At 33.9% G+C, this 13,506-nt stretch overlaps 2 protein-coding genes and 2 pseudogenes across 2 annotated transcripts in view; 2 read left to right on the forward strand and 2 right to left on the reverse strand.

Annotated features, from left to right (window-relative positions):
* Positions 1 to 13,506, reverse strand: part of LOC120158629 (EEF1A lysine methyltransferase 4-like) — a 35,957-nt gene that overhangs the window by 12,084 nt on the left and 10,367 nt on the right. The window contains exons 3-7 of the mRNA XM_039169447.1: positions 594 to 786; positions 392 to 505; positions 236 to 304; positions 134 to 153; positions 11 to 63 (exon numbers count right to left, since the gene is read on the reverse strand). Of these exons, the coding sequence (XP_039025378.1) occupies positions 11 to 63; positions 134 to 153; positions 236 to 304; positions 392 to 505; positions 594 to 777 (440 nt within the window). The 5' untranslated portion in view covers positions 778 to 786. The remainder of the gene's footprint in view (positions 1 to 10; positions 64 to 133; positions 154 to 235; positions 305 to 391; positions 506 to 593; positions 787 to 13,506) is intronic.
* LOC120159454 (ubiquitin carboxyl-terminal hydrolase 12-like) lies at positions 2,841 to 3,495 on the forward strand (the record flags this gene model as incomplete). The annotated part of the gene is made up of 2 exons (XM_039170050.1): positions 2,841 to 3,030; positions 3,125 to 3,495. Coding segments are annotated over 2 exons (561 nt in total), but the record flags the coding sequence as incomplete, so codon positions are not given.
* On the reverse strand, positions 4,625 to 5,818 carry LOC120158658 (annotated as a pseudogene).
* Positions 10,643 to 13,435, forward strand: LOC120158600 (annotated as a pseudogene).

Raw genomic sequence — 13,506 nt, forward strand, 5'->3', positions numbered from 1 at the left:
GATTATATACCTCCAGATTTCGTCGAGCATTTGCGCCGCATTCTGCCTCGAATTATTCCCACACTGCAACATAAAACTTCCCCATCAGGATATTATAATAAAAACCGGATCGAAACAACACAATAAAACTCACCAGGATAGAATCAAGGGTCCCTGGAAATCACAGATTTGAAATTAGAATCAGTTTAGAGGCCAACGATCATTGAAATAACAGAAACTAAAACAAAATCAATACCTTTATCAATAACAGCATCAAAGGAACCAGATTGAAAAGGACTCATATCTCGTACATCCAACTTAATATCTGCAACAAAACATAACAAGAGCATGTAAAAAAACATATATCTTTCTGTAAGAAAAAATGTTGAATAATTGAAGAATATTAACACACATTTCAGCTGCTGCCAGTTGGAGTACTTGAACTGCATGGCATCGATGACAACAGAGGATATATCGACATTGACAACATCCCCATACCCATCGTTGACCATCTCTTCACTAAAAACTGCAGAAAAAAGTGGAGATTTGTTACATAAAAACGAGAGATCTGAAATAGGGTATGGCTAGATTCATGGTTTGTGGGTAGTCGACACCTGAGTTACCGCAGCCGACGACGAGAACACGGTGGTGGCGGAGGGGAACATAATGGCGGATAAGGGGAGTTAAGGAAGGGTACTTTTGGTACCAATCAAAGGGAGCAGATTCATTGGCGTAGCGGTTGTCCCAGTACCATGGCTCACCGTAGGCTTGAGATGATGGTGGTGTCCCAATGGTCATCGTGTTTTTCTGCAACAAACTAGATGAAATCTTGAGTTTTGTTCTTTTGGGTTGAGAGAGAGAGAGAGAGTTATTACAAAAATGTTTGAGTTGATGAGGTTTGTCGCAGGAACACCGTGGAGCCTTGGGCCATGTTTAATGTTTTTAGTTTTTACCATCATCATCACCATCTCTGTCTATCCAACACGTGTACTCGTTTTGATCCACATGCCTCGAAACTTGTTCGGTATAGTAACATTTGTGACAAACTCAAATTCATTAATTGTCTTAATGTCTTTGAACCAACACCATGCTCATGTCATTGTGATGTGTAACAAACAAGCCTCACATTCTCTTACTATTTTTATTTAAAAATTTTGAAATTTTAATTAGTCACGAGTATTTTTGATCAAGTTCAATCGAACCAAAAGAATTTTGAGTTTATTAAAATTATGAGTATTATTGTATTATTTAAATTTTTTTGAGTTGAATTGAATCAATATATTTATTTATTTTTAACTTTCTACACATATAAAAAAAAATTTGTAATGTTATTTAATTCAATATTTTCTAAAATTATATACTAATATATTTATAATTTTTTTGAAAAATATTTTAAGGACAAAGTATTTGTAATATCTTAATTTGATTGAGTCGTTTGATAAAAAATTTAGTCTAAGTCGAGAAACTAAATCGAAACAATTGAACATTTACCCACAACGATATCTACCATAAAATCTAAATTTTCTTAGATAATTATATATTTTATTGATTGTTCTCACCTAAAATTTTATTTATGTTTATCCCATATAAAATTTTTATGTTATTAATCTATATGTGTCCACCCTTAAAATTATTTTTGGATCCGTCACTATTTATTTAAATCATCCCTTACAAAAAAAGAAATTAATTAATAAAAAAACATCTATTAACAAAAGGATTTAAACTATTAATATTTTAAAGATGGTGAATTATTGATAATTTTATTTACTCAAATCATCCCTTATAAAAAACAGAAATTAATTTACATTTATTGATAATAAGAAATAACATCTATTAACATGAGGATTTAAACTATTAATATTTCAAAAATGGTGGGTTATTAATACAAAAAATCCTCTATGAATATCGACATCAACCATTTAGATATTAAAATCTAGCATCCACTATTGATATTAAAAAGGTGTTTTGAAATATATATATCAATTTTAAACTAGTACGTTTCAAAAATTAGTACTCCAAGTTAATATAATTACAATTCTTAACATTTAAGCAGTCTAAATTTGGAACATTTAAAATTTTGGAACCAATTTAAAATGAAGTTATAGTCTAGAGATGAAATTAAAAAATTCAAAAATGTAGGACTAATTTAAAATAAAAGTCATAATTTAAGGACGTATAGTATAATTAACTCGACTCCAATTGCTAGGAAACTTAAAAACCTTAATTACTTGATGCTCCATCTTTCATTCAACAAGCAGAGAATGGATGCTTGTTGATTTGTCACAAAATCCTCTCTAAGCCAAGGATAAGTTTATGCTTCAAGTTTGGAATAACACTTTCAACTCTCCCATGCATTATATATATATATATATATAGCAAATTAACCTTAGTTGATCCTACAACTACAACTAGAAAGCTGTGTTTTCAAAGATTTTGTACCCGAAAATGACCACGGCTAACTCGGTCGACAGTAACTCAGACGGTACGTATCCTTTTATGCGTGCAATTGATGTTGTTCGGACTCTTCATCTTTCATGAAGTATCGGTGTCTGATAAGTGCACTCGAGTTTGAGTAACATAGCATGCAACTGCAAGTATGCAATGCCTGGTTTAGTGTTTTTCATTGATTTCGGATTATATTCACTAGCTATTCTCATTGCAGATCAAGTTGCAAGATCTATATCAGAAGCAGCACCCAGACATTACATACTAAAGATAATGTCGTTTTCTTTCCTCGCAAAGACCGGCATCGAGAAATACGAATCCGGAGAGTTTGATGCCAGTGGATACAAATGGTATCGGTTATTTTCTTCTATATAATTTAATCCATATGTTCATCAGAGCTTCGATAGCCTCTCTGATTTGTGTACGGCCACAGGAAACTGGTGCTGTACCCACATGGAAACAAGAGCAGAAATGTGAAAGAACACCTTTCTCTCTACTTGGTTTCTGCAGATGTCGCTTCCCGAATCCATTTAGATTTGGAAGTCCACGCGGTTTTCCGGTTTTTCTTGCTCGATCAGACCAAGGACAACTACTTGATTGTTCATGGTATTATTACAGTTTCAAAGCATTAGTTGCATACATATATGGGATGAGATGCTTTAAAAATGATGTTTGAACCTTCCGGCTTTTCGATGCCTAGATGCAACGGGAAAAGACCGGCGATTCCATAGATCGAAGCATCAATGGGGCTTTGATCAGTTGATTCCGATTAGAACTTTTAATGATGTTGGCAATGGATACCTACTGGATGACAGTTGTGTGTTTGGAGCTGAAGTGTTTGTTACCAAGGAAATGAGCTCAGGGAAAGGTGAATGCTTATCAATGATTAAAGATGCCATAAGTTCCAAGCATGTTTGGAAGATTGAAAGCTTTTCCAACTTGGATTCAGAATACCATGAATCTCAACAATTTTTTACTGCCAATCATAAATGGTATTCCATTTATTTCCTACTTCTATCCAATATTCTCGAGATTCTCACGACGACCGGTAAGATACTATCACTTCCTTAGGTTGCATTACACCGACATCCTGACAACAAGCTGGTATTCTTCTCAGGCATCCCATGTCTCTCAAGCCTTAAGGGAATTGTGGGGTGCTCAAAGAGGAAGATACCAGCTTGCGCAAGCGTGACGCAACCTAGGGGAAGCGATAGTACCGTGCCAGTCGACGGATCGTGACGGATTTTTAGTGATATTTCAAGGGGCTTTTTCTTCACCTTCATGATGCAGGACAATACAGCTTTTTCCCAAAGGAAGAAAGAATGGATCAGGCACTCATATCTCTATATATTTGGCTTTGGTAGACTCAGACACACTTAAGGATGGTTCTAAAATATTTGCAGAGTTCACTTTGCGTATTAAAGACCAACAACAGAGTAGAAACATCGCTGGAAAAGGTTTAAAACCCTAAATTATATATATATGTATGTATGTATGTATGTGTGTGTGTGTGTATGAAGCTTAAAGTTTTGATTTTCTCTTGCAGTTAGTCATTGGTTTAGTGAATCAAGCCAAGAAAGTGGGTGGGAAAATTTTGTTTCTCTGGCTTATTTCCATAATACGACCAGTGGGTGCCTAGTGAATGATATGTGCATGGTGGAAGCAGAGATAACTGTCCACGCCGCTGCCAATACATTGTAACCGATGTTTACTATAGTGATATGACCTTCAAAGATCCTCCGAATATATCGAAAAACTTGGAAAAATATAACCATGCCCGTGTTGAATACATACCTATACCCGACGCTCAAAATGAGTTCGAGTAACATTGCTATTAGCAGAACTAAGGCTGCCATTAGCTCCTTTTTCCCCTTCTGAATCCACAATTGTAAACATTATTTCTATTTAAATAAAGTTACATTATTTACAGATCAATGGGTTAAATTGAGCTATCAACAATTGGAACAATGCATACATACACATACACATACACATACACATACACATACACATACACATACACATACACATACACATACACATACACATACACATACACACACACATACACATACACATACACATACACATACACATACACATACACATACACATACACATACACATACACATACACATACACATACACATACACATACACATACACATACATTCAATTTTAAAGATAGAGATGAGAGTTTTAGCCAAAAGTTTTCTCTGTGCTATAACACATGTAGAGAAACATCATCTTTGAAAGAATTATAGACAGACCCCATGAGATTTGCTGCAGATGTTCAGTGGTTGAAATTATAAAACGAAAAAAAGGGGTCAACAAATTCTGATTAAACCGATCGATAAGCAAGAATCATCCATGAATGCAGATTTTCTTTTACCTGTTTGAGGCAATGTGATGTTCACGAAGACAAAGAGAGCTTTTCCAGGACTCAACTGCAGCCTTCTACTTAGAATATGTATGAACTGACCCAACGACATGTCTCGAGGAACCAAAAACCTTGAGAGTCAAGAAAACAGGATAGTTGCAAGAAACCAATTAATAACATTCCTCAAGCTTGGTGTTCAAACTCTATTGATAAAGAAATGAAAAGAAAAGAAGAATAGAATACTTATTATTCTCTGTATCTGGAGGTCTGTCCTTGAATATCTTTCAATGATCACCTGAATATAAACAAACATATGATAGGCAGGCAAAAAGTGATAAACAATCACTTTAGGTGTCGCTCTAAACAACGACACGACTTCACAGTTTTGTACCCGGACAAGAAGAGAGCCTAGGGGTGCCTCTACACCATGTCTGCTATAGAGCTTTGCGCCCTTAGGCTCTCTTCATAACCAGTAACAAAGCCGGAGAGTGCGCGACTCTGACGAGAGCGTCGGGGTACCTTTCGCCCTTAAGCTCTCTCCGTAACTGGCAATAAACCCGGAGAGTGCGTGGCTCTTTAATAGGCATTTTTCGGCACAACAACATCCAAAGAGAACAACTCCTAGCTCGTATAATGTTTCACACATCAACAAACCATTTCCGGACCAAAATTTGTTCAATCAGAGATTGTAATAGACATGACCATATTGCAGTTCATATGCATATCTCAAATACACCTAGTGCAAACTGCAAAGCTTTAGAATGCATTAAGGCAAATATATAATTCAAACTTACAGGAACTCGATCTGGGTATTTGGTTAAAATAGTTTTTGATTCTTCCTGTCGTTGCTCTGCAAATATAAACAAAAAACAATCAAAATCCTGGAAATTCGACGATAATGTCATCTCCAAAATACAATATCTGATTATTAAGAATTACGAGTCTATCAAAATATTTACCAAGTGATCTCTCCTTTAGAAAAGGCTGAGGCTTCCCCATTGGCTGATCCTTTGTTTATGACTCTGACAAAACCCAGAGTTTTGTAAGAAGAAAGGCAAAAAGACAGAGCAAATGTTGCCTTTTCAGCTTGACATCTCATTCGGTTAAGAGACCGCTTTCAGTTCAACCAAACTAGTACGACATCAATTTTCAGGGTAAAAGGTCTAATTTTGATTTTAGTCTCTATACTATTCTATATTTGAATTTAATCTCTCTACTTTTAATTTAATGTAATTTGGATCTCTATTTTTATAATGTTCCATATTGATCACATCTGGTTAGTTTTTCTCATCAAAGTGACGCAACATAATTTGTATTTTTTGTAATAATCTAGGGTGATTTACAAGGTAATATCTATTTAGATTTTTTCTTAAAACACAGTGACACATCATATAGACGCAACTACTCAAACTTGGGTCCTCTAGATAGAACAACATATTTTATTTTTCAAATAATCTTAAACATTTGATTGACGTGAGATATTGGTAAACTCTAATAATGAAACCAAATAAAAATTAAAAATATTATTAATTTAATAAAATAAATATACATGCTATCAACTTGGATCTATGATAATGTTGTAAAAGTAGAGGATCAAATTATGTTAAATTAAAATAGAAGAATTAAATTTTGAATTTCAATATAGTAGAAACCCTAAAACCATATTAGACCAAAAAAGTAGTAAGTGAATAAATAAATTTTATTCGATCAAAGAAGTTGTTGGAGCAAATAATCATTTGCATATGCCTCGTTGCCTGCTTAATCTATAAAAAAGCAAATGGAAGTTGTTCGATCAAAGAAGTTGTTAGGTGATTTTCGGGCCAATTTATTTTTAGGTCCTTTTAGTTTTAAAACTAAATAATTAAGTCTCTACCTACCATTTTCTCACTTAAAGACTTCTTTCTCAGGTCCATATCAATTTCAAAAATAAATAAATTACACCTTAATCACCTAATTTTTAGATTTTTAAATTGATGATTTAATAATTAAATTTTGACTTCTATTTTAGGCTTAATATAAAAAATTATCCAAATTATACATCTTTTCCCATTTAGATACATAATCTAAATATGACACGTGGATCCTTTATAATTTTTTTAGAAAAACTTATTATTATTTAAAAAAATCAAAATATTTCTAAATTCTTAAAAATTTCTCAAAATCCTTAACCCCAAAGCATCCACCCCACCCACTGTCGACGACCGCCGCTTCCACCGCCATCGGCCGCCGCCTACTCACCCATCGTTGACTGTCAATCATGGCTTCAAACCCCAAAATTCCTAAATCTAAACACTAAATCCTTACATTATAACACTCATCTATCCCAATCGATGGGTAAGTGATCGAAGAGTTGGTGGCCGACGGGTGAGTGGGTGGTCGCCAGTGATGGTGGTAGCCGGCGTCAAAATTAAAGGTCTTGGGGTATCTTATGGGGTATTTTATGGAAAATAGGAAAAATTGGGTTTTTAAATTTTTTATGAATTTTGTTTTTTTTAAATTAAAGAAAATAAAAAATCCAAGCCACATGTCAAATACTGAAATATTGATTGGTTGACATATTTTTAACAAAAAATTTTGATGGCCATTATGGCGTAGACACCTAAATGATAACATTGAAAACGTTGAACACCTAAATTGACCCCCAAAAAAATTAGAAACCTAAATAAGAAAAGAAATATAGTTTAAATAATTATTTTTATATTAATCCTCTATTTTATTACTCTTTAAATTTACCTTGGAAAGTGTCGTCCTCGTTCCGTCCATGATAATAACTCGAATACTTTTTATAGAAAAATCATTAGTATTGTTGTTCAATACATAAATATGAGGATATCGTGCATGTTCTCAGCAGCCTGTGCTGTGTACATTGCAGAATAAGATGGGTACAGGGACAAAGGAGAATGGGACATAATTCCATACATTTCCCTGCAGTCTTTCATGTCTGTTTTAATATTAATGTTCGGAATTCGTAATTGTTTCTTTTAATAATGTGGTCTTCATATTGCACTCCAACACTGGGTGATTTGTATGTTATATAGCAAGAATTGAGTTGTTCTTCTCCTTCTTGAGTGATGTTAACAAATTCTTTTATCTTCTTGATGGCGTTGCTTTCACTGGCGAAATTCGATGATAGAGTTTGGAGGGGTCAACTTAAAATTTTAAAAAATTAGAAGTTTAAATTAAGATATTTAAAAATTTTGAAGGGTTTAGTTTATATTTTTTTTCAAAAAAATTAGGGTCTAACTACAAATTTTAAAATATTGAGAGACTTAATGAGAATTTTTAAAAATTATTGGAGGGGATTTAATTAAGAACATTAAAGAATTTAAAATTTAATTTAATTTTCTATAAATTTTAGGAGGCCAAAATAATTTTTCTTTTTAAATTTAAAGATCAGAATTAGAATTTTCTAAACTTTGGGGGGGCATGCCCCCTCTAATCCAGTTTGTGTTCTTCCCTGGTTGCTTTGTGTTAGTATTGTAATATTACATACATGGCTGTCTTCTTTGTGTTAGTACTGTAATATTACATACAAAGTTAAAAGCATAATACTAAATAATACTAAAAATGTATTCTAATATTTGATTAAATAATTATTTTTATTTAGATTATTTTTAAAAATATTTTTACTTCAACGTTTCATTTTGAGACAAAATATCTCATGGTTGAATGAAAACTAATAATTAACAAACAATTAATATTCATTGCTGAGGTAATAAATATTATGTGTCTAAAGTGCTGACATGACACATGTCACGTGTCTAAAGTGATGACATAAAACATGTTACATGTCTAAAATGATGATGTGGTACATGTCATGTGTTTAAAGTGAAAATGTGACACATCTCGTGTATTTAAAGTGATGAAGTGATAATATCACATATCTAAAGTGATGATATAAGAAATGTCTTGTCATCACTTTAGACGCATATAACTTACAACGTCAGGAGTAAGCACATTTTGTCAGTTGTTCAAACTACTCATCTTTGTTTTTTAATATATTCATTATGTCATGAGTTATAGACCTACTAATAACTATTTCATAATAATTCATAAAATTATTTTATAATTTCCAAAACTTAAATTACTAAAATTATTATTTTAACATAACTTAATGATCATTTATTCATTTATTTACTTTATCCTTATAAAATTATTATAAACTTCAAAAATAAATTACAAAATAAATATAACATATAAAAGAACAAACTTATATATCAATTTTTTGAGTAAACTACATGTATGACCATTTAATTATTGTATGTTTTCATTTTAATCATCGATAACTTAATATTTTCAGTCAAAATATTTAATTATTTAATTATTCTATTCAAGTCATCTGCTGTTAACATTTTCTTTTTCTAGAGTCTCTCATTTTCATTCTAGATAAAATTATGATTAGATTTAAAATTTGTCAAAAAACTTTATAACATCAACGTTAAGCTTTGATCGATGAGTCAATTAATAATCATCCGATCAAGAACATATTACCACAAAATTAAATATTAAAAATTAAAAAAATTCAGAAAAAAAATATAGAGTAAAATATTGAAGTTAATGAAGGGGGAACGAAGCCTACCTTCACTTGAAAATCTCTAGTACCTTCGTACCATGCCACGACATGGACCAAGGTCCAAGATCCAAAGCTGCAACAGATACATGGACTTGGACATTTAACTTGGCCCACTCCATCATCTAGAGGTGTTCAAACGATTGATCTGATCACTTAATCGACTAAATATTAATTAACTAAATTAATTAATTTTTTAATTGTTAATCGAATGAATTTTTTCTGAAAATCATTAACTGTATCAAATAAAGTTCGGTTGATTAGGTCAGTTGCCGAATCAACCGAATTTTTTTTATAGTTTTTTCAAATTAGATTAATTTAAGTTTAATAGAGATTTTTTTATTTGAGCTAAAATTTAATTAGGCCTTGACAATTTAATGAATCTAGTGTAGTTTAATATATGCATTTAATATATATATATAAATTAAATATTTAATATTTCTAACTAATTTAGTTAATTAACCGTTAACCGAATATTATAAAAATTAATTATTCTCCGATCAAACTAATTCGATGGCCGACTGATTTAACTAAATTAATTTAATTCGATCAATTAATTCAGTTAATTTCGAGATGTGAGCACCCCTACCATCACCCATTGCCTACAAGAAAAGCAAACTTCAGGGTTGGATATATATATAGAGAGAGAAGATAATATCCTATTATACAATGTAAAACTTTTACATAGATTTAGAAACTGTTGATAAGTGAAAATAAATATTGTTGTACGAGTAAAAATAGATGGATGAGATTAATAGTAAAAAATGAGAAATATTTACATAAAAAAAAATCAATCTCAGTTTTCTATTTTCATATGAATATGAGATTCCAAGTGATGCATATGGCATACGGCACATGGGATTCATCCTTTTCCAGTCAATTCCGCGCACAGGAACAGCCTGTCCCTATGTATTTCTTTCTTCAAGTGTTCATTTCAATAACTTCTTCTTTTCTCTTTGCTTTTGACATCATTCTAACTATATTTATTCCATCCTTAATAAACAAGAAGCAAAAGTTTTTAATTTTATTTACACGATGATGATGATATTGGTAGAATTTTATCTTTGAGTTCACTGCTTTATCCGTTCATGGGAAGGGTAGAATCAACCCATTTCCTATTACTATTTTCACTGCAAAACCAAAATTCAAAGTCAAAGAATTGAAAAATCTTGACAAGGACATATCAACACCCCCATGGAATTTGACATTCCCAGATTATTACAAGTGTTTTGCATTTGTTCTGTACCACGGCCGCCCTCTTCATCCTCTTTCTCTCTCTTTCTGGTCTTACTTACATCATTGTAAGTAATAATCAATGCTTTGGTAAACGTATATTTCAAGCATCCGTATGGTTTGATAAACTAAACCATTCTGAAAAAACTTTGTTTTAAGTCACAGACAGAGACCAAACTCTGCAAAAAGACAGTTGACATAGTTGCTGACTTTCAAGGTTTGTTTACTTCTAAAGTTTTCTTCTGGCGTTTACTTCTTCTTTCTCGGAACTGGGTTTTGTTTATATGTTTCGATGATTGAATTGAAACTGTAGCTTTTAAGTACAAGCTTTATCATGGTGAAAGTAGGAACTGTGCTGCTGGTCTTTTTGTTGATCATGTTTTGATAAGGGTATATCATGCTGATAATATAGAGGTATGAACATGTTTAGGTGCCGATGAGGAACTTCAAGGCGCCCTTTTGGTGCCTCTTGAAGCCTCGGGGGACAAAACTTTTAAGGGCATCTCGATTTTTCGACGGAAAAACCGAATATCCAGGAAGAGTTCGATCATCTTAATTATAATTTCTGACTTGTGTGATGTTTTACATCAACAATGTTATGCGGGCTATGGTAAAACAGACTATATATGCATAGGTTAGGATATAGGCTATGTAGTTGCAAAGCAGACCAAATCCTGAATCTGAGAGATAAACCTTTGCAGTCCTAGAAGACATTGGTATTTTTTTCCGGATTGTCCGGATTTTAAACTCGAGACTAGGTGTCAACTGAAGAATCGATAACAATGCTAGTTGACGAAGACGTCGGTATTTAAATATATACGTAATGATCTTTGAGATGATCATATGTTTGATCCTTCCTGTGTGTCTATATTTCATTTCTTAAAGCCTATATGCTAACTAGCAGGAAAAGCAAAGAAACATGAGTTGCTTTAGCTGTTGTGAAGAAGATGACACACATAAAGCTTCTAAAACCGGACCATTCATGGCGAATAACCCTGCGAGTAATTATACAGTATCTCATCTCTATGTAAAGTTTCATACGTAAATACGCTTAAATTAGCAACACATATGTGTGTGTAGGCAATATTGGAGGATATGGATATCAAGAAAGGGCAGCAGGTGTTCCAAGGGATCCACAGCCTCCTGTTATCATTCAACCTATTACCGTCCCTGCAATGTCGGTGGACGAGCTGAAGGAAATGACCGATAATTTTGGTAACAAATCGTTGATCGGAGAGGGGTCTTACGGAAGCATATACTACAGCATTCTAAAGAGTGGGAAGGCTGCTGCCATAAAAAAGTTGGACTCCAGTAAGCAACCGGAACAAGATTTTCTAGCACAGGTTAGACCTTCCCTAAACAAATTTCATGGCATGAAACGATGCTGACATTTATTGCAGAGTGCATGACTTTGCTATTCCGAATAACTTAACTAACAAGTCTCCATGGTATCAAGATTGAAACACGAGAACGTTGTTGAGCTTCTCGGTTACTGCATCGATGGATCCCACCGTTTCTTGGCGTATGAGTATGCTCCTAATGGATCTCTGCATGACGTGCTTCACGGTAAGCAATATGTGAGTGTCTGTGTGTATCACGTGACCTTTCCTCGGTTGCATAGTGGACTAATGCAATTATTCAGTTTATGAACATATACAGGGAAGAAAGGTGTGAAAGGAGCACAGCCAGGTCCATTTCTATCATGGACACAGAGAGTTAAAATTGCAGTTGAGGCAGCAAAAGGCCTTGAATACTTGCACGAAAAGACACGTCCTCGAGTAGTCCACCGTGATATTAAGTCCTGCAATTTACTTCTTTTTGATGACGATGTTGCCAAGATTGCTGATTTCGATTTGTCAAATCAAGCCCTGATGCGACCGCTTGTCTCCATTCCACACGAGTTCTTGGAACATTTGGTTATCATGCTCCAGAGTTAGTTGTTCCTTCACCTCTTTCTGTTTTGAAGTTTTTTCCGACAAATTACTAACGGTTTAACCGATCTTGCATCTTGGTGAATTCGAGTACTCGATCAATTCAACCAAAGTAACCAACAAGAAATGAAAGTATGTTGGCATATGTAATCTACATGTGCTCTCATCTCTTTGAGCTGCCCTTTGCCAAATATATAAACCAACCACATGATAGTTGAGTATAACAGTGATTAACTCCTACTTGTGACACTGAATGGTAGATTTGCAATGACGGGAACTCTTAGTTCGAAGAGCGACGTCTACAGCTTCGGTGTCATCCTTCTGGAGCTCTTAACCGGACGTAAACCAGTTGATCATACGCTGCCACGCGGACAGCAGAGTCTCGTGACATGGGTACGATTACTATTCGATAAATTCCTATTCACCGTATCTTCATAATAATATAGGATCTCCATGTGTATATTTTCATTTGCTGACTGCATTAGGCAACCCCGAAACTAAGTGAAGACAAGGTGAAGCAGTGTGTTGATGGCAGACTAAACGGACAATACCCTCCCAAATCACTTGCAAAGGTAATTGTTGAATTTTGATAGAGATAACGTTGCTTCAAAGCGTTGGCCCTAACAAACGTCTGTTTTTGTTCCGATAACAGCTGGCTGCTGTAGCTGCGTTGTGTGTTCAATTCGAAGCCGATTTTCGACCTAATATGAGCATCGTGGTGAAAGCTCTTCAGCCTCTTTTGAACCCAAGTCGCCCCACAACTTCCCACGCCCAAAGTGACAGGCGGCGTTTGCGATGAAAGACAAGATATCATATCGAGACCAGTCGAAGTCGAAAAAATCTGGCATCACGATTGGTTTTGTAGATAGGTGCCGTGCAGAAAAGTGTTTTTTAACGTATTGTCTGTCTGTATTTTTACATTGGATCTTCCTTTCATTCCAAAGAATAAGATTGTTACACTTGAGGA

The sequence above is a fragment of the Hibiscus syriacus genome, unplaced genomic scaffold, assembly GCF_006381635.1.
Source record: "Hibiscus syriacus cultivar Baekdansim isolate YM2019G1 unplaced genomic scaffold, ASM638163v2 tig00002841_pilon, whole genome shotgun sequence".
Classification (NCBI taxonomy): domain Eukaryota; kingdom Viridiplantae; phylum Streptophyta; class Magnoliopsida; order Malvales; family Malvaceae; genus Hibiscus; species Hibiscus syriacus.